This window comes from Alligator sinensis, unplaced genomic scaffold (genome assembly GCF_000455745.1).
Source record: "Alligator sinensis unplaced genomic scaffold, ASM45574v1 scaffold173_3, whole genome shotgun sequence".
Classification (NCBI taxonomy): Eukaryota; Metazoa; Chordata; order Crocodylia; family Alligatoridae; genus Alligator; species Alligator sinensis.
This window is the reverse complement of record NW_005842076.1, coordinates 158,184-185,191: the sequence shown is the minus strand read 5'-3', so window position 1 is coordinate 185,191 and position 27,008 is coordinate 158,184. Positions and strand designations below refer to the sequence as shown.

The following is a 27,008-nucleotide window of genomic DNA, read 5'->3' as shown; positions in this document are numbered from 1 at the left end:
CTTTTTAGCCTCAGGAGGTCTGCTAGGTCCCTGGAGAGCCAGGGGGGCTGCTGTGCCCTCTTGCTGCCTTTCCTCCGAGATGGAATAGACTTAGTTTGTGCATTGAGGATCGCTCCCTTGAGGAGCAACCACTCTTCTTGAACTCCCCTCTCTCCGTGGTCACGGTCCCTTAGGGACTCACTGACAAGCCTCCTGAGCTTGTCAAAGTCGGCTTTCCTGAAGTCAAGGACTTCCGTGTTGCTGACTGACTTGTCAGCTTTTCGGTGGATGGTGAAGGTGATCAGCTCGTGGTCGCCGTCACCCAGCTTCCCATCGATCACTAGGTCGCCGACTAGGTCATCCCCAGTAGCCAGCACCAGGTCGAGCAGCACTTTGCCTCTCATTGGCCCATAGACTTCTTGAGTCAGGTAGAGGTCATCCACGCATGAGAGGAAGCTTTGCGACCGCTCAGATTTTGCTGAGCGTTCCTCCCATGAGATGTCCGGGTAATTGAAGTCACCCATGACAACTAGGGTCCTGGAGCATGCGGCCTCAGCCAGTTCCCGGGCAAACTCCTGGTCAAGCTCAGGACTTTGGGTGGGAGGTTTGTAGTAGACTCCCACCATTGTGTCCCCTGTGCCGTGTTCCCCACGGATTTTAACCCAGAGGGTCTCCAGCCGTCCACCCTGGGTCTCCAATATCGGCTTGTGGAGTCCCACCAGGTCTCCGTTATCCCTATGACATCATAATTATTTGCATGGAGCAGGAGGATGCATTCCTCCTGCTTATTCCCCAAGCTCCTGGCATTTGTGTACAGGCAAGCAAGTGCCCACTGGGAGGCTCCTTCCTTGCCCACAGATTTTGCCAGGGCTGGGGCAGAGGTGGGTTCCCTTAAGTGCCTTGACTGTAACACCAATCTTTTCAATATCTACATTTTAAATTAAAGGATTCATTTATTCCTGGTGACTATCTAGGGGCCTATAGAGGGTGTACAGAAGTTGCTTTTTTGCCATTTAAAACCATTTATTGCCCTAACTTAACAGAAGTCCACAGCTTTACAGAATTTAAAAATGGATAAAGCACTTTAAATTAACCATTGCTAAATAAGGTATTACATTTGAAGCGCTGTATTTTACATCACTTCAGCAACCTACAGTGCGCTTTTAATAACTTCTGTTCCATGGTCAAATTTCTGGTGATTCTGCCATGGGCTTTGCAAGTTTGGTTCATGCACTCTGGAACCACCAAGTCTGCAAAAGCCAGCAAACCACCCTGCTTCCGCCAGCTAACTGAGACAGAAGTGATCCGGCTAAACAGGACTGGGGAAGGGTAGGAAGAAAAGGGAAGGGTGCATCCCTGCCCCTGGGTGCAGCTGGAGGGGCTGGCTCCATGCTGGGGTCCCCCAGGCCCTGTGGAGCTCCTGCCACCCCAGAAGGCAGGTGGATGCCTAGCAGGGCTTACAGGTGGGACAGGCTCTGGGCTGGGCAATGCTGTGGGGAGGCGGGTTGGTTCAGCTCTGTGCAGCCCAGGCGGGAGAGAAGCACTGGTGCTAGCTCCACGCAATCCTGCCCAGCTGGGAACCTGCTCCCTCCCGGCACAGAGTGGCTGGGAAAGGCCTCTGTGATCCTGGATGAGTCACGAAACATGGCAGCTAGGCATGTGTGAAGTTGAGGGAACTCAGCAAACACCCATAGACCACAGAGCCAGCTGTGGCTGGGAGTCTGGCACATCACCCAGTGGCTGGGCATTTCCTGGTGGAATCCGGGAATGGAATGGCACCTCTTCCCTGCTAACTCCCCTACCCCACTTCTGCTGGCCCCCCTTTCCTTCTCTGTTCCCCTGCTCTGTGCCCAGCTCCACCTTCTCCACTGGTCTCCTGCAGTTCCAGGAGGCTGCAGAGTACCCCCTGCCTCCTAGCTTGGAAAACGCAGGGAAGCTCAGAGCCACGCTGCCTCCCCCCCACCCCGACACTGCACTTCATGTTTAAGAGTGTTGTAACTTTATAGTGCTATAAAAAGTGCTCTAAATTACAGTGGTGTTAAACATGCACAGAGTATTTCTGTACACACCCATAAATCTGGTATATTGGTATCTACCAATTTTATTCCCTTGTTATTTAGCAACTTTCTGATTGAATTGCCACCAACAAAAAGACATCTTCTACATCCTGATTGCTCTCTAGTACCACACTCACAGATATGACTACCTGAAATCACTCAAATTCCTGAGATAATGACCATATGGGAAATGAAGCCTCAGACTGAGTCTTCAGCAAGACGCATGCCTTGAACTGTGACTGAAACTGCTTTCTCATGGTCCTTTCTCTATCACAGATCTACTTAGCTACTGTGGGGCTCACTCCCCTTGCAAATTATTGGCACTAGGCTCATCAGGATGCATGCTACAAAGCCTGTACTAGTCCTCCAACCATTCCTAACATTTTTCTTCAAGGTGAATTTTCAATCTTAAAGTAATAAGCCCATGATAGCTGGGCAATTTGTGCTCATCCTGAAACCTGCCTTGCTGATTATTATCAGAACTTAAAATTCCTTGGACAGCTTTCTGTAGGTGTTCACATTATTTTATAATTCCATCCACTACCTGTCTAGCAAATCAGTGGTTGTCCCTTCTCAAGAAATTCATAATCAAAAGCCAGTTTCCCTTCTCTGGCATAGCACCAAGCATGTTCAAGAAATCTCAGGGCTTCATACATCTTTGCAAGTCTGCTTACCAACAAAACTGTGTTCCCTGCCATACAAATCAAAACTTTTGGACAAGCTGAAGAAAAACATACCTAGAACGGATCAAAATTTTCTCTACAAGAATGTTTTAATAAAAGAAAATGCATTTTCTCCTTATAAAACCAAAATTTTTCATAATTTATCTAAAATTTTAGCATTTTCCAATTTTGTTAAAGTTTTACACATTTTTGCCAAAATATTTAGTGAAGCTACTTCCAAACTGTAATGAAAATATTACTTCATAATAAATACTGGAGAAATTTAAACAAAAGTGGAAAATTTTGAATGTTTTGCAAAAATAGAAACAACCTTAACATTGATTCTAAAATTATTTTTTCAACCAGCACTAATTGGCACTGTGAAAATAAGGACCATGGAGGTGGGAATTAAAAAAAAATTTTGAATGCTTTTTTGTTGAAGGGCTATACTTTGTTGAAGATTATATATTTTGTAGAAATATAAATTAAATAAAAAGTAAGTAAATTAAATAAAAGTATGGACACACAACCTAGTTACCATATAGTCAGTAACTATAGTAACTGTGCAGGTTCTTCACCCTGATAAATGCATAGCAACTTCCCACCACTTTTATTGGGAGCAAGCTACCTTGCAATTGTTTTGTGGTAAAAGCAGGCACATGAATAGTTACCATGGAATAGCTGGTGTGCTACTAAGTACCCTAAATCATCTCCTGGTAACTTGCTTGTGTGCCCACACACAAGGAAAAATAAAACCATTCCTTCTTGAAGAGAAAATTATGTTTTTTGATAGTATCTAAGCATTAGTACATGCCATAAGCAGAACATGAATGTTTCATTGATCTAATATTACAGCTGCTTTTTTCAAGGTAAGAATGCATGAATTTTAACGCATCTTTTCTCTGAGCCTAACCTGCATAAAAATAACTGTGCCAAACAGGAGATTTTACCACACCTTCAACCCTCCTGTGAAATATGAACTTTCATTTCTACCTGGGAGAACTTTACAATCTTTTCTCCTATGCCTGAAGAAAGGTGCTTGTGTCTGAAAGCTTGCAATTAAAGACATTTTTTGCAAAAATCTAGTTGGTCTATTAAAAGAGATCACCTCTACCACAAGTTCTGAACTTTAACAGGGTTTTCAGAAATCACTTGCTTGGAATTATTATAAAACATATTGTTAAGACAGCTTGGTGCATGCTAACATTTCTCATGCAGAATATTTTACAAATTCCTGATAAGAAGCTGGTAGTAGTTTACTACATTAAGAAGCCTGTTGGGTTTTTAAAATAAAAACAACAAATTGATAATCAACTACTACATGTTCACAGTTTACAGAGCAAATTCTGATTGAGGACGTCCTCATTCAGGGTACTCATTTTTTACTTGTAAGAAATGTTAACTGGCACATGCCGAGGGAGACTGTACCCTTTGTATTTCTAGACCTCAGGTCTGCTTCTAAGCAGTAGGATTAGTTAACAATCCCAATCCACAGATTTGGGGTATCAAGGTAGGTTTTCTAATTCCAAATGAACTAAACAGAAGGATATCATTGCAACAAGAAGAGAAAAATGTAAATAAACAATGTATTTAACAATGAAAACAGAGCAAGCAATGCAATTTCATTCCTAGATATTAAAATATAGTGTGAAAGACAGAGGAACAGACAAGCTTCTGTCTCCTAAATAAATTCAAGACACTAGTACAGTTGCAATGAACTTTGCTTTAATACTTCCCATCCATGAGATTTCACCAGTGATTGCAATGCGGTGTAAATAAGGTGCCAGTAGCTGCTGGCTATTTTACAATCACGTTGTCTGGGTGTTCCCTGTGAAAGTGCCAGCGCCATCTCCACTTCTCCTCTTGCCAGTTGCTCAGAGTATTGGAATTGCTCCAGCATAACGCAGAGGTGGCAAATGTAGTAAAAAAAACCCCAAACCCACAAGGTACAAGAATAAGACTTGAGGTTCAATTCACCTAATTACGTTCCAGCCTGAAAGAAATCAGAATCCTCCTTCAATCTTTTCTCTAGGCCAGAGATTTGAGTGTTACTACTGAACAGAAGTCTGGGGCTGAGTTTTGAATACAGAAAGAACTAATAATCTTTTCCTCTTCTGGCAAGAGAAATATGTACAAGGATGGACACAAAAAGAATGGAACAAGATAAATAAATTGGGTATTTAAAACAAGATTCAAGGAACACTTTTAGCATTAAATGTAGATTAAGAAAAACCTTAAATATCAATTCTTTCCCTTTCCCTCTGAAAGGGAAAGTACAAGTGTCTCATTTAGAAGCTTGCTTGTAGCCTGGTTTTGCCAGCATTACATACAGTAGACTTCTTTATTGCAACATCAATTTTTTATACTCATTTACATTTTTGAAATGCTCATATTTGGAATTGCAAGGAACATCAATTAGTAACCAATCAGCATCCAGACTAAAAACACTACTACTTTTAACTCCTAACAACCAAGGCTCTTGAATACTTAGAACTCTGTAACTACCCTCTGAAGGGATTACGCTTCATGGGAAAGAACAGATATTAAAAAAAGGGAAAATAAAAGGGTGTCATTTCTCAAGTAAACTTATATTCAGAGAACTCAATATAAAACCTCCCAGATCACAACAAATTAGTTCAATTATCCATGTTTCAAGTATGATTACAAATATCCATGTGAAGATAATTACAATGCAGCTGTTGGTTCTCAAAAAGCTTACAGTACATAATGAATTGGACTCTTAATGGCCTATGGAATGAAGGGAAACATTATTAGACAACTTTTTTAATATACACATTAGAACAAGAAAGCTATCTTCACACACAGCAAAAGAACTATAAAATGCTTGTCTTATATCACATTAAAAACAGCATCCTAAGCACAGCTATCGAATGCTAATTTTATAATATGCCATTCCATCAATTATGCTTTGAAACACAGTCGTATCACTTCATAGTAGCATGGCTAGATCCCAACTTCTAATTGTAAAGACCAGGCAATAAACCATAACACTCAAGAAGGAAATCATAGATACATTCAGTTCAAAAGATATTAAGATCCAGAGGAACTTCTGCTGGGATGGAACTTGAACTCTCTTGTGAAATTTGTTATTAATACACTGGACATTTTATCTAGTGACCAAATTTGTGCTGCTTTTAGAATTTTTCAGATAAATACTACACATTTTTGCATCAAAATAATATCTCATTAACAAAAATTGGACTCCATCTAAATGCCTTGTGTTAGGTTCATTTTCACGCTGTATATATCTTTTAGAAACATCTTAGAGATAAGGCCCAAGCTTTAAAAGTAATGAGTAATTCAGTGGGCTTAATCCAAGACCCCAAAGAAGCCTTAAAGTTCTTTCACATCTAACTTTTTAAAGTGTCCGAGTCGGACACTCAAAAGAACAGAAAGACAAATCTAAGTTAAGGTTGTAGATGTCTTTACTTACATATTGCAATGCCCAAAATAAAGGCATCTTGTCCTAGGAAGGAGATCCAAAATGACAGGCTTGATCCAAGCTGATCCAGCTTGCCCCACACACGTGCCCAAGCCCTGGCCCCCTTCTCTGGGCCACCCTGCCCCTGCCAATTCCCACCCAGGCAGTAGGAGGGGTGCTCAGCCCAGTCCAGCCCACCCCCCAGCCTCCAGCTGCTGCTCAGGAGGAGCCAGGCTGGGCATGTGCAGGAGGCATGGCACCACCAGTCTGGGATATTTGCTTCACTTTTAGCTAACCGGCTAGGATGCTGGGATGAAATCTGAGATTGTCCCAGCCAAACCGGGATATATGGTCACCCTATTTATACCTCTGTTTCCACATAAGAAAAACAGGATAACATTATTTAACTCTCTTTGTAAAGCACTTGGAGATCTACTGATGAAAAAACGGGATATACAGTAACAATTATTGTTGTATATTTTCCATAAGGAAAGGAAATTTTACCTCATTTAATTCAATAGGGAATCCAAGAGCTACTCCTATCAACAATGTCATGGCAAACTCCAAATGTTTTTTTGTTTGTTTGTTTGGGATTTTTTTGCTTTTTTTTCAATCACTGCTTCAGTTCCGTTGCTTGGAAAAGCTTCCTGGGTCCTGACAGCATTTGTCCTAGTTTGCCAAGTAGGGGTATAAATATTGTTTTAAGCTTTCTTTATGCAGTTAACCTCCTCTAACTATATCAGTTATATGGTTAACTAATAACACATACCTAATCCCAGCCAGGGGGTGCGGAGCCACCGGCCACCGCTTTCCCTGCCCTGCCTCACCACAGGAGAGGGGCTGCAGCCACTTGCCCAGAGCCACGGACCATGAACAGATCCACCTGGGAACAGCTGCTGCTGGGAGCCATTCCCTGGGGCCTTTGATGGGAGAGGGGGGAGGACATAGTGGCAAGTCCTGCCAGGCAACACAGCCCATGTGAAGCAGTGGGTGGCAGTAGCAGGCAAGGGGCTTTTCCAGCCCGCTGCAGCCACTGGCATGCTGGGAGGGAGGAAGCAGGCTAGTCTCCCCTTGCCCATCTCCCTCCCTCCTTGCTCCTCCTTCCCTTTCCTGTCTGCCCTGCTGCCTTCCTGTTCCCGAGGCAGCGTGCCGCCTCCCTTCCCCAATGGACTGCACCCCACGCTAAACGTTAAGCAGTAATGTATTAGTGGTATAAATATACTTATTATTTAAATGTTTAACCTTTCACTTACTTCCAAGTGGGCACTGTTATAGGCAACAATCTTTCTCACTGTGGGCTTCATGCTGCAATGGGTTGCTCATCCTGCCTGTGGACTCAGCAAAGTACTTAAGCTGTGTCCCAGTGAATTTAATGGAACTACTGATCCATTTCATATTGAGCATAAGCTAGGTGTTTTGTTGGGTCCACAGAAAAATACTCAGAAGATGGCAGAATTCAAATTTTTTTTGATAGCCAATAACCCAAAAATCATTGGACTGAGAAGCGCTACATCATTTCAAAACTGAAATTCTTAGTGACTAATATTTGATGCTTGCTAAAAGCTATCTGTACCTGTTCATGTAAACATGTAAACTGGTTCTTCAATGAAGAAGAACCAGTACAATGAATAATTCAAATGACAATTTTAGGTTCAAAACCTTGGAAAACAAGTGTCAGACACAACTGGAAAGTTTTCAATGGCATACACATTTGTTCCTAGTCCTGACCATATGGGAAGAGCTGGAAATTATCAGCCTATTTGGTCTCTTGGTCTGAAAGAATTTTTTTGGCACAGATTCAGAACCAAATATAGCAAGCCCCAGACCTCAGAGTAGTATAATTTTCAATCCCTGAACAGATTTGGTTTCAGTTAAGCTGCAGTCTGTTCTTATAGCAAGGCAGAGGTAAAATTTGGCTGTAACACATGCTCTAAGTACATTCAAATTAAGCTCTCTGGTGTACCACATAATCACAAATAATTATTGTGTACATACTTAAAAGCATATTCTCTGTATGTTCAACACATGGAACTCCCACTGACATTAATAGGAATCCTATGCTTGGGTATAAGGGACACCCTGAGAAGTTTTTCCACTTCTGAGAACCAGGTTGTTCTTGTGCTTCAGGCACAGGTTTAGGCTCAGAAGACCAAGGTTCAATTTCAAATTCTACTGCAGATATCTTGCATGACTTTGGGCAAAGCAGTTATGCTCTGTGTGCCTCAGTTTTCCATGTAGAAAACAGCATGGCACTTCCTTTTACTCTACTCTGTTTCTATCTCACCACTTTAGATGTTAATCCTTGCTCTTCAAAGCAAAGATTGTCTCTTCGTATGTGTTTGTAGAGATGCCTAACATCAGAGCACCCCAATTTCATCTCAGTCCTCTCTAGGTGCTACCATAATGCAAATAATAAAATCACTAAGTATTAATATTAGTAGTCCTTTAATATGCTTGGCTGAAAAATGTGACAGTTCAGAAAGAGGTTTGATCTCCTCCTGAAGAAAAATCTTACTGCTATTTTCTGGCTAGTGCCACCACATTTTCAGTATTTATGCTACTGCTTTTTACTCAGTTCTTACTCATTTTCATAGGTATCAACTTCAAAGCAGATGGAGAATGAAGATTACAAACTTTCAGTTAACCAGTTCAAGACACAGGAGCGAAACAAGCCTTGTAAAGAGCCAGTGACAGCACAGTGTACGGCATTTCACTGAAATGTGATTTATTTTAGTTAGTAAGCTTTTAAAGAGGACTGTACACTGGTCCCCATTCTTATAAAGGAAGAGGATTTTTCTATGTTTTTTTTTACCTAGAAAATACAAGATGAATGAATCCTAACAATACTAACATGAATGCACTTTCTGTTGAGAGCTATCCATTATGACTCTGTGGTAGGTTTCACAAACTCTATCAGAGATAACCTATACTATGACAGAGATGGCAGTATGGATCTCTGCCCAACACCCAAGAAATGGTACAGTTAGTATAGTTAGTACTACTGGAAAGAATTTCAAAAAGCAGCCTTGCCACTTGGTTAGCTTAACTCTGAAAAGCAGGACAGGAGCCAGACCAATATATGTCTGTACGGGTTTATTTTGACAATACTTTTGGAGATCCAGTTGTTTCAGACTTCCCCCCTCCCCCCCTTCCAAAAAAAAAATGTTGGTCCTATTTTTTAAAGGCTAAGCCCAGACATTAAACAGCAACCAGTTTAACAAGTGGTACAGTAATCCTGAAAACAGTAAACTACTGGTGGGGCTGTTTCTGGAAGGGAAGGGTCCATGGGAACTGCTGTTTAAGTTGGCAGGACACCTTTATTTCACTGGAGAAAAAATGTTCCTGTTATAATACACTTTTGTTAGCAAATGCTGCACACAGAGGGGCAGCTTTACTTTGCTTACCTCACGTGTGACTCTTCCGTTGTTATCAAAGTCATACAGTGTGAAGGTCCATTCTTGCCTGTTATCTTCCTCTACAGACACATCACATTGCAATTCCTAAGAAACATGCAAAGAGCAACTGATTACCTAAAGCAAAAGGCCTATTTGCAGAGGAGGCTAACTCCTCTCTGTAAAAAGAAGCTGCTCTCTTTAGTCCTTCCTTTCTCATGGGAGAAGGCATTCAGGATTTGTTCCTGGCAGCAACCCTCTGTCCTCTGCACAGGAGTCTCTTGACAATAAGGTTCTTTTCCTAATTCCCCTGAGCTAAGCTGCTGGGATACTGAGAAATGCTTTCTACTTTGCTCTAGAAAATACAAAAGTACAAGAAAGCTACTTCTTGAAGCTCTGAAAATATAATAAGGTTTCCCATTAAAAAGGTGAGAAAGAAAAACTCCACTTAACTGAAGGAGAACAAAAAGGGATAACAGAAACAGACTCACAGTGTGAAACAATATGTCATTGAATCAGAAGTGGTAATTACTACAAAATGGACGCATGGTATTAACCCCCACCCTCGAAACCTGCCCTTGACACAGATACTTGATACACCATATCAATTTTGGCAACCCTTTGACATCATCACGCTATTAAAGTCACTGAACTTGAACCTGATTTGGAATTGGTAGGTAAGAAAAATAACCTAGGCAACATTGCCTGATCCTTATTTCAAATGCGTTTCATCTCGGAAGAATGTGATTAGAAGAAAGCCTGCAAGAATCAATTAAAAACCAACCAAAAAAAATCTTAACCAACAAAAGGTGCACTTATTCCTATTCTTATCACCTGGTTACAAGCCACTTGGTTTTCTCAAGATCTGTACGATCAGAGTCATCCAGAATCACAACAAGGCAAACAGAAAAGTTAGAGTGCAATTAAAATAAAAGCCACTGTACTCAAGTAAAATAAACAGCTCCAAATAGCTTCAGCATGATAGAGCTCAAAATACCTGGTTAATCTGCTGACTTGAAACCAATTCCCTACAGCAGTTCACGGTACCCCCATCCCCTGCTGAGTTCAAAGGCAGTCTTCTCTTAGTTGTAACAAGCCCTTCTGAAAGCTGCCAAGTGCCCCACACTCTACTGTGGAAACACAGTTTCATATTACACAAACATCCCCAGCACCTTTAAAAGCCAAATCACATCCACCTCAGATTTAGACTTCTTGTCTCAACACTTGCATTTCTGATCCTTTTCTATCTGGTCATAAAATAAAAGCATTTATCACTCTCTCAGAACCCTAGCTTACATGGTTAGAAAGCTTTGATTTGGAGAACAAGGAGCAAAAAAATATCAATACTTGGTTTCTTGCCATATATTAATAGTTCCCTGTCCCACATTGCCTAACACAAGATCTTTATGTGAGGATGTGCACTACTCAGTTAATAACATGGCAGTCTTCCCTGCATTAGTCATGGAGCCTGGTACCAAGTGCTAACCTTTATGGCATGCCAAGAACTACTTGGGAACAAACACAGTCTTTGCCGGTATGGTACAGTTCCAGCTTAGCTGGCATCAGCCATGTTGACAGGTGTCCTCCAACTTTTCAAGCATTAAGGCATAGTTAATTGTAATTTATCATGCTTTTCATGTGTGCAAAATCGCATGTATTAATCAAGGTAGAACTGAAAATTTGCCTAAAGTGTTATTCCCCTGAAAAAAGAGGGAAAGAAGCCATCCATCAATGTGAATAAGCACACAGAAACACCAGAATGTTCATGGAAAAGCTTGCTCCATTGAATCGTCCTTAAAACAGAAAAAATTAATTTGCACAAGAGTGCTGAACCTTCTGTAGAGAGGCAGATGAATGTTTTAGTTACAAGGTGGCTTGATAGTCTTTCAAATAATAATCGATGAATGCAAAGCTCATTAATGTGACAGACTGAGAGCACTGAAAGGCAGAAGTTTGCCATGTCTGCTGTAGCGTGGAAAGATGAAATGCATGCTCTTCTCCCAGTACCAGTGTACCTCCCTATTCGCCAAGACAGACAACCCTCTACCCGGATGACAGCATGTTTCAGTGCTCATTTTTATTAAATCTTTCTCTTTATAAGCAAAACCTGCCAGCTAGGCACAATGTCTGGCAGTTTTATGATGTTTATAAGTCTAGAAGGAAGTAGGCCATCAGGCTCATTCCCTGCAGGATCCTTTTCCTCCTGCCATCTAATCAGATGAACTGCCAGTACAGTAGGGTCAAGGTTATTTCATTCTGGAAGCCCAGACATGAAAGACTGATGGCTAAGGCATCTTTCACAAACATCTTTTACATCAGGCAGATTTAGCTGAGTATGATAGTCCATGAAAGCCAATAAAATAATTACATAACATAGTGGGTGGCACAAGAAATACATCTGAAAGGATCAAAAGTACAGAACTAAGACAAAACAGCTCTCCCTTACTGTGCACTTTGGATCTTCCTGAGAGCTCACCATCATTTGGCTTTATTTGACCTCAGGAACAAAACTTGCTAACCATCTTTTAAGCAACAATGCACTGACAGCAGGAAATACAGATGATTAACCAAATCCTGCTCTCTGAGACATGCATAGCTCCCATTATAAACAATGGGAGCTGCAAAAATGTTCCAAAGGGCACCATTTGTCCACAGACTGGTTATCTGACTTAATTGTATCTGTAAACTGCAACCCTGGAAAACAAGGAACTTACTTCAAATTTTAGTTGCTTCTTGGAACTTGTATGTGTGTCATTTTCTTTTTCTGCTTTCTTTTCATCTGCACTGCAAACTCCATCTGTCTTCTCTGGAGGTAAAGCCACTGCAAAAATAATATATTAAAAAAAGTTTAGAAGGAACTGCCAAAGTCATCTAACAGCACATCAAGTCAGATCCCTTGGTTAGAAAAGTTTCATTGTATTTAGGATGAAGTTTGATTTCGGCAGATTTTTATGATAGAGATGTTATTAAATTCAATTTGCTTTTGAATCCGATACATACTTATGCTCATTTTGATGGACACTTTACCAGCAATTCTTGTTACACCACCTCTCAAGTACACTTTAATAGATTTTGCATTAAGTTCACATAGCATTTTGACAGTGCAAACTGACTCAAAACATTACTGTAAATTAGTTGTATATTTCTGTCTGTCTTTTTGCAAAACTGTACAGAACCACAACTTTCAAAAACAGAATTCACTAGAAGAAAATAAGATAACTAAAGCTGAAATAATGGTTCTCTTCTATGCCAACCTCCTTCTTCAAAAACTCAAAGAACACTTTCTTAAATTCCTCCTAAGACAACACTTTCTACACTGGTTAGAGCCATGTGTTGATTTATATTTTCAAAAAAGTTTGACCAACTTTTTGAAGTACACAAGTATAAAGGAGACTTTCTCAAGATGTTCAGGCTGAACTAGTTGCACAAGCATAACTTAAAAACACTTGTGAAAAGCTTAAACACTAGCATGTTTCAGAGTCCTATTTATGGAAGGTAAGACCAAGGCCCAAATACTTCTCTTTCAAGTCTGAGGCACCTACTGGGCATGTCTACGTGTTCATTAAATGCACAGTAACCACTGCACATTAATTTAGTACTTGTATAATCAAGTACTAAATAAACATGCAGTAACCAGAGTTACCGTGCAATAGTGCCAACAAACACCTTTTCTTAGTGATCCTACTAAGCAGTAGCCTAATAATATTGGACAGTAGCATATTAGCATCATCCATGAGCATTTTAACTTTTGCAAATTCAGGGTCACGTCTTCAGCAACAGCCTCCAATTTTCCCATAAAATTTTCCATTGGCAGATAGTCTTGCCTGATATTTTATCCCTACAATTAACTGCAGGTGCAAATACTAGATATCTGTATTCTTATCTACACATGCATACGTTGTCAAGAGGCCTAGGTAAGAATATGGTCTTTAATGTTAGCACTGTTTCACTTATACATAGACATCTGCTTTAACCAATCCATTTAACCTACTTCCATTTAAGAACCTTTTTCTTAGGAATGCCTAGATTAGAAATATCATCATTAAGTATCTGCTTAGCAAAAGACATGTTTGCTGTAAGCTAGAAAATGACCTCCCTCAATTTAGAATGTGTCATTTAAAGCTGGACTGTTAAAACAGCTATGTAGCTAGCACTGAAGATACACAGCGCTACTGAGGTGCCATACAAATTACCCCAAGAAAACAAAGGTATCAGTAAAGCAACTTAATCACATTCTTTGCTTTGCCCTGGACATTTTCTTTAACAAAGAAAACAGGAAAATTGATTTTCAAAAACTATTCTTAACATATTTAAAGTTCAGAATTCCAAAAGCTAAGGTTTCTATCACAATAAAAACTCAGCCACATTGCCCATAAGTACCATTTTAGTCTGGATTTCTCTGATAAATTTATGCATTATTGTAGTACTGCTTTCGTTTTTAAACCTTGAGTTTACCATAAAATGTATTGGCTGTACAGTAAAAACAAGTTAGCAATGAGGTAGAAACCTTAACCTTTGGAATTTCCTGGCTTACACATTTGATTTTGGAGTTTCAATGTTGTATTAATGTCAGCTTCATGAGACACACACATGCAGAATTTACTATGCACCTACTCTCATACACACACTATATTTACATTATCACAATGATCAATGCTCTACAAATGTCTAAGATAGAGATAGACACGTAGTCATGATAACCAAGCAAATTAAGGCTGTTAAAGAAGAAAGGTTCACTTCAAGAAAAACCTTGAAGAGAATGTTTTATTCTTGAAAACATCAAGGTCATGAGGTCTACAAGACTGGACAGTAAACTGAGACACAAGAGACATGTTGAGTTCTTAGCTCTGCCGCTGATTTTGTGCGACCTTACCCAGGTCTCGTTACTTCTCTGTGTCTGCCTCGGTCCATATTTGTAACGTAAGGGCAGGGGTTTTCTGTTTACAGTGCCTAAATAAGGGAGCAAGGTGGAAAACAATAATCTACAAAAAAATAATCCAGACCTGTGTTCTTCTAAGTAAAGCACAAAAACCTAGAGACTATATTCTTTATTATGATTTTCTTACAACATACTACGTTGGAGAACTAGGCAATTCAAAGCTAAGGTACCACTTAAAAGGAATTTTAAAAATTGAAGATATGCATTTTAAGTCATTGAACAAATCTACATTTAACCCCTGTGACATCACCTGAAGAACACCCAGACATGGGAAAGTAATATGGATCTCAGTAACATGCAGGACTATGCTATCAGTACCTGAATTATGGATATCCTTAGCCCTATGAAGCTTGACTGAAATAGCCCTATTCCATATAGCGAGTACTTACTTGCATGAGTAGTTCCACTTATGTTAACGCAACTATCTGTGGAAGTAATTGCCCACCCATGGGAATAATGCATGCACCGTATGATGACATATTTTAACTAAACTGTGTCTGTCTAAAATCCCATGCATCTTGGCTTTAGAACCAGGGACAGACCATGGGAAACATGTACTTTAGCATTCCATACATTAAGTCCTATAGCAGGACAGAAAAATTAGTGAAATATCTTTGAGACTCACCTTTTCCCCAACCAAAGGAAAAGGACTGCATCTTTTGATATTACTCTTGAAAAACAAGAAGAGGGGGAATATCCACAAAGAGAATGTTTCTCTCCCCAAAACTCCTCCTGTAGGTTTTCTGCCAGAAGAGTGAAGAGTCCTATAGGTTACCTCTATTCTCTTGACTCTGGTACTATGCTCTTTTGCTTCAATGAATAAAAGTTCTGCACATGTGTGAAGAATATTAGAACTCCAGTTCTCTGGGTGGATCAGAGAAGAGAACAGAGCCAATGGCACAGAGTTACTTTCTGATTTCAAGAGCTACACTTCCAGCATTATGCTTAATAATTTTTCTGGATGTATAGTATGTATATTCAGATAGGAAGCTTTCACTTAAATGTATAATTTATGTAACGGGGAAAAGATCTGCTCTGACAAATTAGATTTCTCAAAATTAAGAGTTCAGCTATCAGGGAGGGAGGGAGCAGAACTTGCAATACATTCCTTGAGAGAGTTAGTAAATCAAAATATATTCTCTTTGACCTTTGCTGACCCTTGCGCCAGATTGCTCACTGGATTTGCTGCTCCAAGGAATTATCTTTTGAAATCAATTATTCGCTTCTGAGCTCTGACAGAATAGGGAAACCAAATTATCTTATCCCAATGTCATGTTCCATTCAAGAAAAAATAGAAAAAGATCTAAATGAAAGGACTTTAAATAAAATAATGTACATGGTTTGAATGCATGCATATATGGATTTCTCTATATAAATGTATACAAACACACATGTATAGACAATGAACTGTTTTATAACCTATTCTGGAATATTTGTTTCTACTATGTTGTCTGAAACCAGATCCTTAACTATGTGCTTTGCTTTTTATTTCTGTACTTACTCTTGAATGAGGATATGCTTTGGTGTCTGTTGCTCAGTTTCATGAAGGAGGCACACATGTTGCATTTATTTATAAATAAAATGTGAATGTCTGCTGGGGACAGTTAAAATTGGCAGCCCTGTCAACAGAGATCTGCCAGAGAGCAGCATGCCAAGGTTCAGTTATATTCACAATGTGAACTTCCTCTCAGTCTTGCCAATGATATTAAACTGGACCAGACTAGATTGCTATCATGAAGGAGGGTGGAAAATTAATAGACTCATGTTTTCAGTGTTTATGCCATCAGAAATAGGGCTGCATACATTATATCATCTGTGCTAAAATATTCACTTGCTTCCCTACTCAGTTAACAGGGCCCTCACAAAAGGAACACACTGCGTACACACGCGTATGGAAACTTACCCTTGTTATGAAAATCCACAACTGAAAAAATGTATTTTTATTACTTCTCATGGGAATAACCATATGCTGTCAAACACAATGTTCCCTAACAGAATGCTGCATTTGTTGAAATACTGCATATGTTTCCTTATAATGTTCTCTTTTCTTGTTCATTATTAATGGGTTTGTATCCACTGCTATAACCTTAAGACACTATAAAAATATGTCTGGATAACATTTGAGATTGGAAAGACAATAAAGGAAAAAATATTAACTTGGAAAAATTGTGAAATACCATTCTTTCATGAAAGACAAACTAACTGGCTTAAGTGTACTTGCAGATGTTTTTCTCCATGGGCTGTTAATTACTACCACCTGATTGCTCATAACTGAGACAGAGAGCTAGTAACAGTTTAAAGGTACTCATCTATTGACACCAAGACTCTGTGTTCAAACTTTTATTCCTTTTTAAGAACATACATAGATAACAATACCAACAGTTCTTTACAGCTAGGTACAGACATTTAAAAAGCCCAAGGTGGACTTGAACTAAGTTATGAAGTTTTCTGTAAGCAGCATAATTTAGATCAGTAGCAAACAGAACACACATTCGCCCTTTAGTGGGGGAGGGAAGGCAATCTTAGACCAGATTCTGCCATTTTTAAACCAGTCTGTGTGTGCCAAACTTCTGTTCTCTTATAGATTGGTTCCCAGTCACTCATACCTAGGGACCTACCGAACTCAAGGCCAACCAATTTTGCAGAGAAAATATGGGCCCAGCAGCCATTTTCATGGGCAGAGCATGATAGCTCCCCCCCCGCCCCACATCTCTGATCAACCGAGGGGCCTTGGTGGCCCCGCCCATCACTGCTGATTGGCTTCAAGGGCTATCTGTCATGTGGCCCTGCCCCTTGCCACTGACTGGACAGCCCTTGCAGCCAATCAGCTGGGGTGGGGCAGCAGCCATCTTGGGCTGCCCATCATGTGAGCACTCCCCCTCCCCACAGTGAGGACTGTTGGCTCCCCCCAAGAAGCCAGCATTTTATTTTCAGTAAGTTCTTTTATTTTCTTTTTTGTGGCTTTCATGAGCAATGCCGAATTTCACAAAATCCTTGAAATCACAATTTCAGAAGGTCCCTAGTTATACCTCTTAAAAGCTTAATGTGTGCAACCTGGCCTATGGGTCTCCTCAAAAATACAAATTTATAAAAATAATGAATGATGGATGTAATAGTCAGTACAGGATATTGTGCTTCAAACACACAATAGTTTTATTGATATAACCAAAATATCACTCAACCACCTCCATTACAGCTTTAAATAGAAAATTAATTAGAACTGCATTCAACTTGAGAAGTGAGTGCTCAAACTTTTAACAACCCAAGTGGCTGGCACTTTCAACTTCTCTGAATGCTGGAAAATGTTAGGGAAGAGGAGCATGGAACACATCCATCTGGACAGACCCTGCATAAGACTCTTCACCTTAATATTTGCTCTCTGCCATGCTAAGGCACAGGATACTGGACTCTGGTTAGTATGGCATTTCTTACGTTCTTAGGCTCTCAAATCTTCACCCACACAAATCCCATTCAGTATAACAGATGATCTTCCTCAACCTAGTCGAGAATACGGTTTCATTCTGATACCAAACTTTCCACTAGAGGAGGAATTTTAGCCTCATCATAGCCAGCTAGACAGATGTATGTCCTACTACTGTTCAGTTCTAAGGTAGAGTTAGCCAGTGAAGATGTACACAGCGTGCATTTGTACACATGCCTGTGCTGCAGCGCCAAGCACTTTTAAAGGCACCCAGTACTATGAAGCATGCATTTGTATAAACAGCGAAATGCACATCAGCGCTGAGAAAATGGCAGCAGAGCGCCTTTTACTAAAACACATCAAAGGTTAATCGAGTCTGCTCCAACACGCTGGATCTTTGGCATGTCGGAGCAGACAAACGTATGTGTATAAATGCCCAGTAGTTCTGAAACGTCAGGATTTCAGAACTGATGTTCTAGGCTAGCCTAGCTTAAACTCTTCTTGGGAAGATAACAGTTTACAAAGTATTTTATAGAATAGGGTCAGAAACCCCTAGCACATGTGCCAGAGCATGGCATGTGAAACCATTTTCCTTGGAACACCACAGCTGGCTGTGGCTCTGGACACATCCCTCACACCAGCCCCGGAGCCCAGACTACTTGCAGTTGGTGGCAGGCAGGCTGCAAGCAGCCTGGGCTCCATGGCAGGCAGCAAGCACCTGCCCAGAGCCTGGGCCGCTTGAAGCAAGCAGCTGCAAGCGGCTGTACCAGGGTCCGGAGCCCCCAGCCCAGCTCATTGCTGCTGGTGGCTGCACATGTACCTTGGGGCAGATGGCAGAGAAGCATATGGCTATGCTGCCATAACAAGGACTGGGCCCCTCGTGACTTCCCTATACATCTACCCCTGGCACGCCAACATCTTCCCAAAATGAGATTGTAGGGTTTTTTGGCGCTCAGCCCAAAAATGTTGCTGAGCCCTATTATAGGGTGTTACGACTCCACAACAGACATTACCACCAATTATTAGTTTTTGTTGAGGTCACTAGTATCTAAGTTTTGGAGTAGGATCTATCAATGCAGAGCTCCATTCTCTGACTACTCTAACTTGTATCATTACCAGATACAGGGAGCCAGTGGAGTTCTCTGTATACAGGAGAATGTTGATAACATTGAAACATGGAACTTGGGGGGCAGTAAAACACATAGTTGTACTAGACAAAGAGATGAGGACAAGAGGACTTCATCAAAAGGAGGAGCTACAGCCAAATACTAAAATATACTATTGCAATAGTGGTACTAAGCACTAGGTGGTTAAAGTCCAGCTCAAATCAAAAGCAAAACTCCCACTGAGGATTTCACCCTGGATTTGTCAACCTAGGAGACACAGAGAAGAATTCAGTCAAAACTTGCATGCCAAAGGGATGGACAAGATAAATAAATAAATAGCATATGTCAAGTATCTAATTTCTAAGTATTCTCTAGTTTTGTCAGCTATCTTCTGCATTTCAACGCAAGTCTGACAAATACAGTTAACACTTGCATCACTGCATAATATCAATCAAGGCAACAAACTAGTTTGAAAATTCAAATTAAGAAATTCCTTAATCAGGCAATTATCTTTAAATTCAAATTTCATTTGTAAATTGTCCATGAAGACGTGAATAAAAATTTATCGTCCCCTCCCAACTACATACATATTTTTTTTAATACCACAAGGGTGAAATACTCTTTTTTAAGGGACTTGATTTTGCTACTCTGAAGTTCTTCATCTACACCTATGGATGAGCATAGAAAGAGCAGAACCAGCATCCACACAACATTCCTGTTCTAATACTATAAAAAAAAGTACATAGGAAAACACGTTTGTCCTAGGTAGGCCCCAAAACTGTAAGTTCATCTGTGTTTGGTTGAAAGCTGAAGCTGATAAATTAGACACACCCTTCAAAATAACAAGGATCCAAATGCCTTCCCTCATGCTTGCTGTGGGGAAATTAATTGTACCTCTTAAATACAGTGGGAAAGGCAAAAAGCAATTTAGCAAGTGCTACAACAGTGGCACTTCACATTCGTATGGGCTGAATGGTTCAGAAACTTAACTTGTGAGTAGGGTGAGAAGTGATTTCCTCTATGAGAACAAATTGCAATGTTCAATTACACAGCACTAGAGTGAAAAAAGGTGCATGTAATCATACAACCTAACAGTTAATTCCTTATTAATAGTGCTTGTTAGATTGACCCATTTGTGTAGCTACAATGAAATGGTGTAGCGTTAAGGATAAATAAATACAAAAAATACCCAAGAGCCATTACAAATGTATTTTAATCTTTCAACCAGAGGTAACTCAAGACTTTCTGACACTGCTACAATGGAGTGCATGGGAATATCATCAGGGATGTATTTCCAAAGAGAAATGATTTTTGTAAATAGATGTCAAATGCATGTTTCTGTGCAACACCAATTATTTGACAGCTGCTAACCCGTACTGTCAGCTCCAACAGTTAGATATGGATCCACACACACACACACACACATGGATACAGATTTACAGGACACACTTCTTTTCAAAATAAGAGAAATTTTAGGAAATTCTTTATAAGAAAAGCATTTGCAATCTGCTTGCTACTTGAGATCTCGCCTCTCAAACATGAATTAGGCACCCAATCTGCATGCCTCTCACATTCTCCACTTACACTGCTGCGTTTTACCAGACATTTGCTGCAGTTACCAGATTATAGTTTCTGTTTCCAATTAGTTCCTCTAACTGGCTACATTTCATCAACAGCACTGCCAGATTAAATGCTTTACTTGACCATCTTCACCCAATACACTTTGATGTTCAGTTTTCAAGCTGCAGAATACCTTTTGGATGAAGATCAGACAGCATTAAACAGAATTACTAATTAATTAAGCAAAGTTAAATTTTAAACACTGTTTGTTGTGTTAGCCAAATGCCTGAACAGAACTGTCTTTTTTTTAAAACTCATTGGAGATCAAAGAAGATTATTTTTCACCCCTCCCTATCTTTAAAAAAAATCTTCACAAGCTTTGGTTAGACTAGTTCAGGATGATACCTGTAGTAGCAAAATTTGTGTTTGATCAGTGGGCATATCAAAAGCCACACTGGCAATCTGTTATAACAAGCTATATCAATTTAATCTCAGGAAGTACTGCTTATGTGAAAACTGTCACTTTCCCACAGACCATATACCATCATCTAATAGCATTAGGTGTCCCAGGAGCTCCAAATGGGATAATGAAGTGCTGAATTCTAGTGCTGGAAGCTGACATGTCAGCACATAGTAATAACTTGAAATTCAGAAAAGGAAACAACAGAACACAACAGAACCAAACCTCTTGGATTTACTCTCTCCTCCCAAAACTTCTACATACTTATTTTGTCAGGTAACCATACTGTTAAAAATGCATTTGTACTATCGCATATAAGAAGTTGTATGTGTGTGCACACAGTATTTGCAGTCTTCAGTTTTCTTTATGTCTTTGGATTTTATCAGCAGGAGTCATGAGAATAAAAAAATCAGAGCCTATTAAACCTTTTATTTAAATGAAGACCGAGTAGGTCATGTCATTAATAATGCAGATGTTGATATCAATCTGTGCCCATATAACTTAGATGTTCAATGAAAAGACTTAATTTCCAGCACCTGTGCTATGATAAGAGGACTTGGAAGATATCTGAACTATGGACCATTATCAACTAATCATCAAAATTACTTTCCATAAAGGAAAAAACATTGCTCTGACTCATACATAGCTATTCATTTAAAGAACATGATGCTGTAAGACCAAGCATGTACTGTTATTTCAGTTGTTATGGATGGACAAATCTCTCGAATTAACACTCACTTGCTGTCTTAGAATACTATCATCCTTCATGCACCTATACATATCTCCAACTTACATCCATGACAAGAAGTGATTTTTTATCCACTGCCCATAATAAAGCTAACAAAATGGAATATACTGACATTTATTTACTATGGGATAAAAAACAGTACAACTAAATTGACCCATCAGTAATAAAATGCAGCCACCTCTGGGTGGTAGAGCTCCCTATTAGCTAGGCAATCTAGGTGTTCCATGACCTAAGAACTGTTAGCAGCTACAAACTCCTTCAGGATTGTATCCTAGGTTACCCAATTTAGTTTTTTAATAGTGTGATCTCTTGAAAACTGAGACATATTCACCACTTGCCAGTGAAATGTTGGCTGCAAGGCTCTCTGCAGTAAGAGCATTTGCCATGGTGAAGGCAGCGATGAAGCTAGGAACAGGGCACTAAGACAGCTAGAGTCTCTTTCAGTGACTTCCTTACACGGTTCTAGAGCTGGGACTGAAAGTGGCCTTCCCTTTGGCATAGTCTGGTTGTCTTTTTCATGATTATCCTTCCTTTGCTGCCACATGTATGCAACAGAACTCTCCTTATAAAGTCACCTTTAAGAAAAAAGTCCCAGACCAACCAGGTTTTCACTTCATGCATACAAATCCTTAAAGAGTTCAACTCCCCATGGAATAAATCCTTAAACAAGTATTTCATGGCTGTACTGAATCACCTTGCCTGTTCCCACAACAGGCTGAACATCCCAATCACAGCACAGATTGCCATGCACAGCAAAAAACTGAGGTTTCTCCAGAGCCCTATGAAAATTCCTAGGGTAGCAGCTCTTTTCCTTCTGGATATTTTGCTTTACAACTACTATTCCTTCTTTTTATGTTATCCTTTTAAAAGTTTAAAAAAACCCTTTCACTATAATGTTGGGCTCTTTGTATTGCATCTTTCCTTGGTTAGAGGAGTCAGATTGCTGGATCTGATTTATACAGCAAGAAAAATCTGATTACTGGATTTCTTTTTTCAAGCTGGGGGCTGGGAGTTTCCATCTTACCAGAACAGCTGGACTCCAGGCTTTTTTTCAGAGTAGAAATGTTGCTTCAGGTTCATTTCCACAACTCCATAGTGCTGCATTTATTATTTGCTTTTACTCATAGACTAGTTGTGGTTACACAAAAAAAAACCCTCCTCCAAACAAATGACATTTTATCTTTTTTCTATTTCTCCACAGGAGAATAAGGTTGACTGCTACTTGTGCTTTGAGGTTTGGATATGATTGAGATGAAACATCTGTTAAGAAAAAGGTGGAGGGGGAAAAGTTTTTTTTTCTGCTAAAAATATCATGTCTTTTTTTCTTCACCAAACTTAAAACATGTGATGAAATTCAACTTTTAAAATATAACCCTGGAGCTACTTGAAACTATAAAAGTCTCCTCAGTATCTGAGGCAAGTCAGAATTTCCACTGTTCAAGCTGGGCTTTTATGAAGAGCAGACTTTAGAAAAAGCTATAATCTGTCTAGGTAACAAAGGGCACTTGTTCTGCCTGTTGAGGTAAAACTTTGGGTTTCTGTAGCTACTGCAGCAGTAGTGGAGTTGAAGCATACAAAAGCACCCTGACTGATATATACTTTGAATTTGGGACAGCAAGCCGGGAAAAGCAATATGCTTTTCACTGCAATTGCCTGCATGTCTCCACGTACATTCTTGTGCATCTGCTAGCTTCAGCAAGAGGGTGGGATGTTGTGTCTAAAATATCCAGCCCTAAGGTCTTCTGGAATGTGACTGGCTTTACAAATTGAAGAAATGATGGTTTCCAAATACTAATCACAGCTAGATAGTTTTTACTTTGGAATCTATGATGCAAAAGCAGAAACTGTTTAATGTGGTCACAAACCATGGTCTTGCATGCAATACCATCATCAGTGATGTGAAATCTCTTGAGGTAAGGGGAAGAGCTTGAAGGGAAATGCACGTAGCAGCTAGACAAAAGCCTTCTGAAGTACCCAGAACTCATAAACCTGACCAGCCCAAACAGACCATCAAACATTTGTTGCCTGGCTGAGGCAGATCTTTGGATCAAGGTCAAACACAACTGAACTGGTAATGTAAGAGATAAGTGACACCCTTTTGCAGCAACACTTGGTAAGGGCAATGGTAGCAAAATTTCCCCCAGGGATATTTTTCCTTGTACATGTGCTCAGAAAACACTCCTTAGAACAGCAGCAGTCACTTAGGGAGCATCACAGCATCAGATACCTATATGTAATTGCTAACAGGTGTTGACTGGAGTTGATTGAGACAGAAGCTGTGGCTTAAAAGATGTGGTCCTTACTTCAGGCTTTTAAAAGAAATCTGAAAGCTGCTTTAAAGGAGGGAAAGACCAAAGGCCAAAACCCCCTTTTGCAGTTACAGTGGCATAAATCTGGAATAACTCTACAAACACCAGGTTAAGAATACAATCTGGCCCCAAATCTCTGGTGGGAAATGAGGTCCAATTTCACGTGGATAAAAAAGGCTGACACATGAGAGGCACAGGAGAATGGCATGTTTACTCATTTTTCAAAAACATGCTTACTAAAAACTCTTCAAACTGTGGTCAAGGCTATGAGAAAAATAACTAGTAATAATCGCTCCTGGGAAATTAAAAGTAGAAAAGGATCTTTGTTCTTCAAGCAGAAGAAATGAAACTGCTGGTATTCATCATATTTCCAAGGAGATTGTTTTCAAACCTTTAACTGACTGTTTCCCTTATTGTGTTCTTTGTTCTTTGTGGTGGTTGTCCCAGGGCAAAGTTCAATTGCATTCTTCTCCTGCTGCACATATATAGGAATATAGCTATATCTTTGGACTGTACATATAGGATCAACTGTTTCTCCCAGCCCCATGTCTACACCACACAGGAGAGCACCCCCATAAAAACATATTTTGCCCACTTGCTCTTACTCCAAGCCTACAACATGTTGTGGCCACTCTCCTAAGCACCCTCAAGGCTGAGAGTGTAAAATGACTGCTAGACACACTATGGCACTGGGCATAGTTTGGGCTAAAAAGGCTAGAGACAGACATTCAAAAAGTCTGAGCCTGAATTGATTCAATCTTTTCACGTTAGTCTAAAGAAGAAATGCAGGCACATGCCTGTAGTGGCTCAGGCTAGAAGCCAGGGGGTGCTAGAGCAGCCCTCCTTTCCTTTCCATACTGCTGAGCTGAGGAGGGGTGTGGCCAGGCCCCATCAGGATGCTCTGATTAGGGAGGGGTGTAAACCCACCCTGCCTGCACTGTCCTAGACTTTTCCCTGCTCACTGCTCAAGGGGCAGGAGTGTTGCCAGACCCCAGACCCTGGCTAGCACTGAGGCAAAGGTGGGATGTGCAGTGCATGTATCTGTTGATGATACTGAGATTTTTAACCTCTGTCTCCCTGATTCTTCATAAAAAGCTTTTTCCAAGGAAGGAATGGAAGAACATTACCAGCTGACCTGTTGATTAGTTCCAAAAAGCCCCAAGCAGACACTGTTCTGTCTGCCAGTCCCAGGGAAATCAGAGACACACACACCTCTCAGCATCAGATTTCATAGAGTTTATAGATATTAGAGCTGGAAGGGACTTTGTGAGATCATCAGGTCCTGGTCCTGCCCAAAGGGCAAGAAGTCAGCTGGGGTCAGAGGACCCCAGCAAGATAATCATCCAAATGCTTCTTGAATGTGTCCAGAGTAGGTGCTTGCACCACTTCTGGAGGGAGTCTATTCCAGACTCTGGAAACTCAGATGGTAAAGAAGCTTTTTCTTCTGTCTAGTCTAAAACGGTCTTCCAGCAGTTTATGACTGTTTGACCTCGTCATCCTTTAGGGTGCCCTGGTGAACAGACGCTCTCCCAGAACCTGATGCACACCCCTTACGTACTTATAGGCTTCCACCCTGAGCCTATGCTTCTCCAGGCTAAAGAGTCCCATGTTTCTCAGCCTCTTCACAGGTAAAGAGAGCAGGCCTTATGAGATCATGCACATGGCTCTCCTCTGGACTCTCTCAAGCTTCTCTGCATCCTTTTTAAAGTGTTGAGCCCTAAACTGGATGCAGTACTCCAGCTGTGGCCTCACCAAGGTTGAGTAAAGCAGGAGGATGACTTCTTGGGTCTTGCTTGAGAGGCATCAGTAGATGCAAGCCAGGATTTTATTTGTTTTGCTTGCTGTAGCATCGCATTGGTGGCTCATATTCATCTTGTGGTCAATCATGATCCCCAAGTCCCTTTCAGTCATGGTGCTAGTGGATGTAGCACTGCCAAGCCTATAGGTATGGTGTAGGTTCTTCCTCCTGAGGTGGAGAACCTTGAATTTCTCAATGTTGAAATGTCATCAGATTTTGATTCGCCCCCTTACAAGCCTGTCCAGTTCAGCCTGAATCCCCACCCTTTACTCTAGAGTGACCGTGCTTCCCCATAATTTGGTGTCATCTGCAAACTTAGCCAGTCCACTTCTGACACCAGAATCCAGATCATTTATGAATATATTAAAGAGTACTGGTCCAAGAACTGAACCCTGGGGGATGCCACTGGTAATCATGCACCATGTTGACTTGGTTCCATCGACAACCGCTCTCTGGGTCCAACCACGGAGCCAGTTCCCCATCCATCAGACCATAAGGTTGTTGAGGCTGCAGCTCCCCAATTTTACCATGAGGACATCATGGGAGACCAATTCAGAGGCTTTTTTGAAATCCAAGTAAATGACATCAGCCTCTGCTCCCTTGTCCAGGTGATGCATCACTTGGTCATAGAAGGAAATTAAGTTGGTCAGGCATGGCCTACCCATAATGAAGCCACATTGGCTATCTCTCAGAATGATGCCTTCCATTAACCTGTTATTGATGGATTCTTTAATAATTTTTTCCAAGATCTTTCCAGGGATTTAAGTCAAAATGACTGGCCTGTAGTTCCCTGAGTCTTCCTTCCTTCCCTTCTTGAAGATGGGCACCACGTTGGCCCTCTTCCAATCTTCAGGAACCTCTCCTGAGTGCCACAAGTTCTCAAATATCCTCACTACTGAGTGTGCTATGATGTCAGCTAATTCTTTTAGCACTCTTGGGTGCATTTCATCCAGTCCCACTGACTTGTGGATGTCCAGCCTCTCAAGGTGTTCCCTCACAAGGTCTTCGCCAATTGTAGGCCTTTACCCTGGTAATCCTGTGTCCTGTCAAGCAGGGTGATCCTCTTGGGCTGGTGGAAAACCAATGCAAAGAAATCATTGAGGAGATTAGCTTTTTCCTGGGTGTCGCTTGTCAG

General features: G+C 40.6%; 1 protein-coding gene across 2 annotated transcripts in view; it reads right to left on the bottom strand.

Moving 5' to 3' along the window:
• The window catches only part of NKD1 (naked cuticle homolog 1), a 170,590-nt gene that overhangs the window by 22,338 nt on the left and 121,244 nt on the right, over positions 1–27,008 (bottom strand). The window contains exons 3-4 of one of the 2 annotated variants that reach the window (XM_006023699.3): positions 12,247–12,353; positions 9,545–9,640 (exon numbers count right to left, since the gene is read on the bottom strand). In XM_006023699.3, coding sequence (XP_006023761.2) covers positions 9,545–9,640; positions 12,247–12,353 — 203 coding nt within the window. The remainder of the gene's footprint in view (positions 1–9,544; positions 9,641–12,246; positions 12,354–27,008) is intronic. The other variant, XM_014520002.2, reaches the window with a different exon arrangement.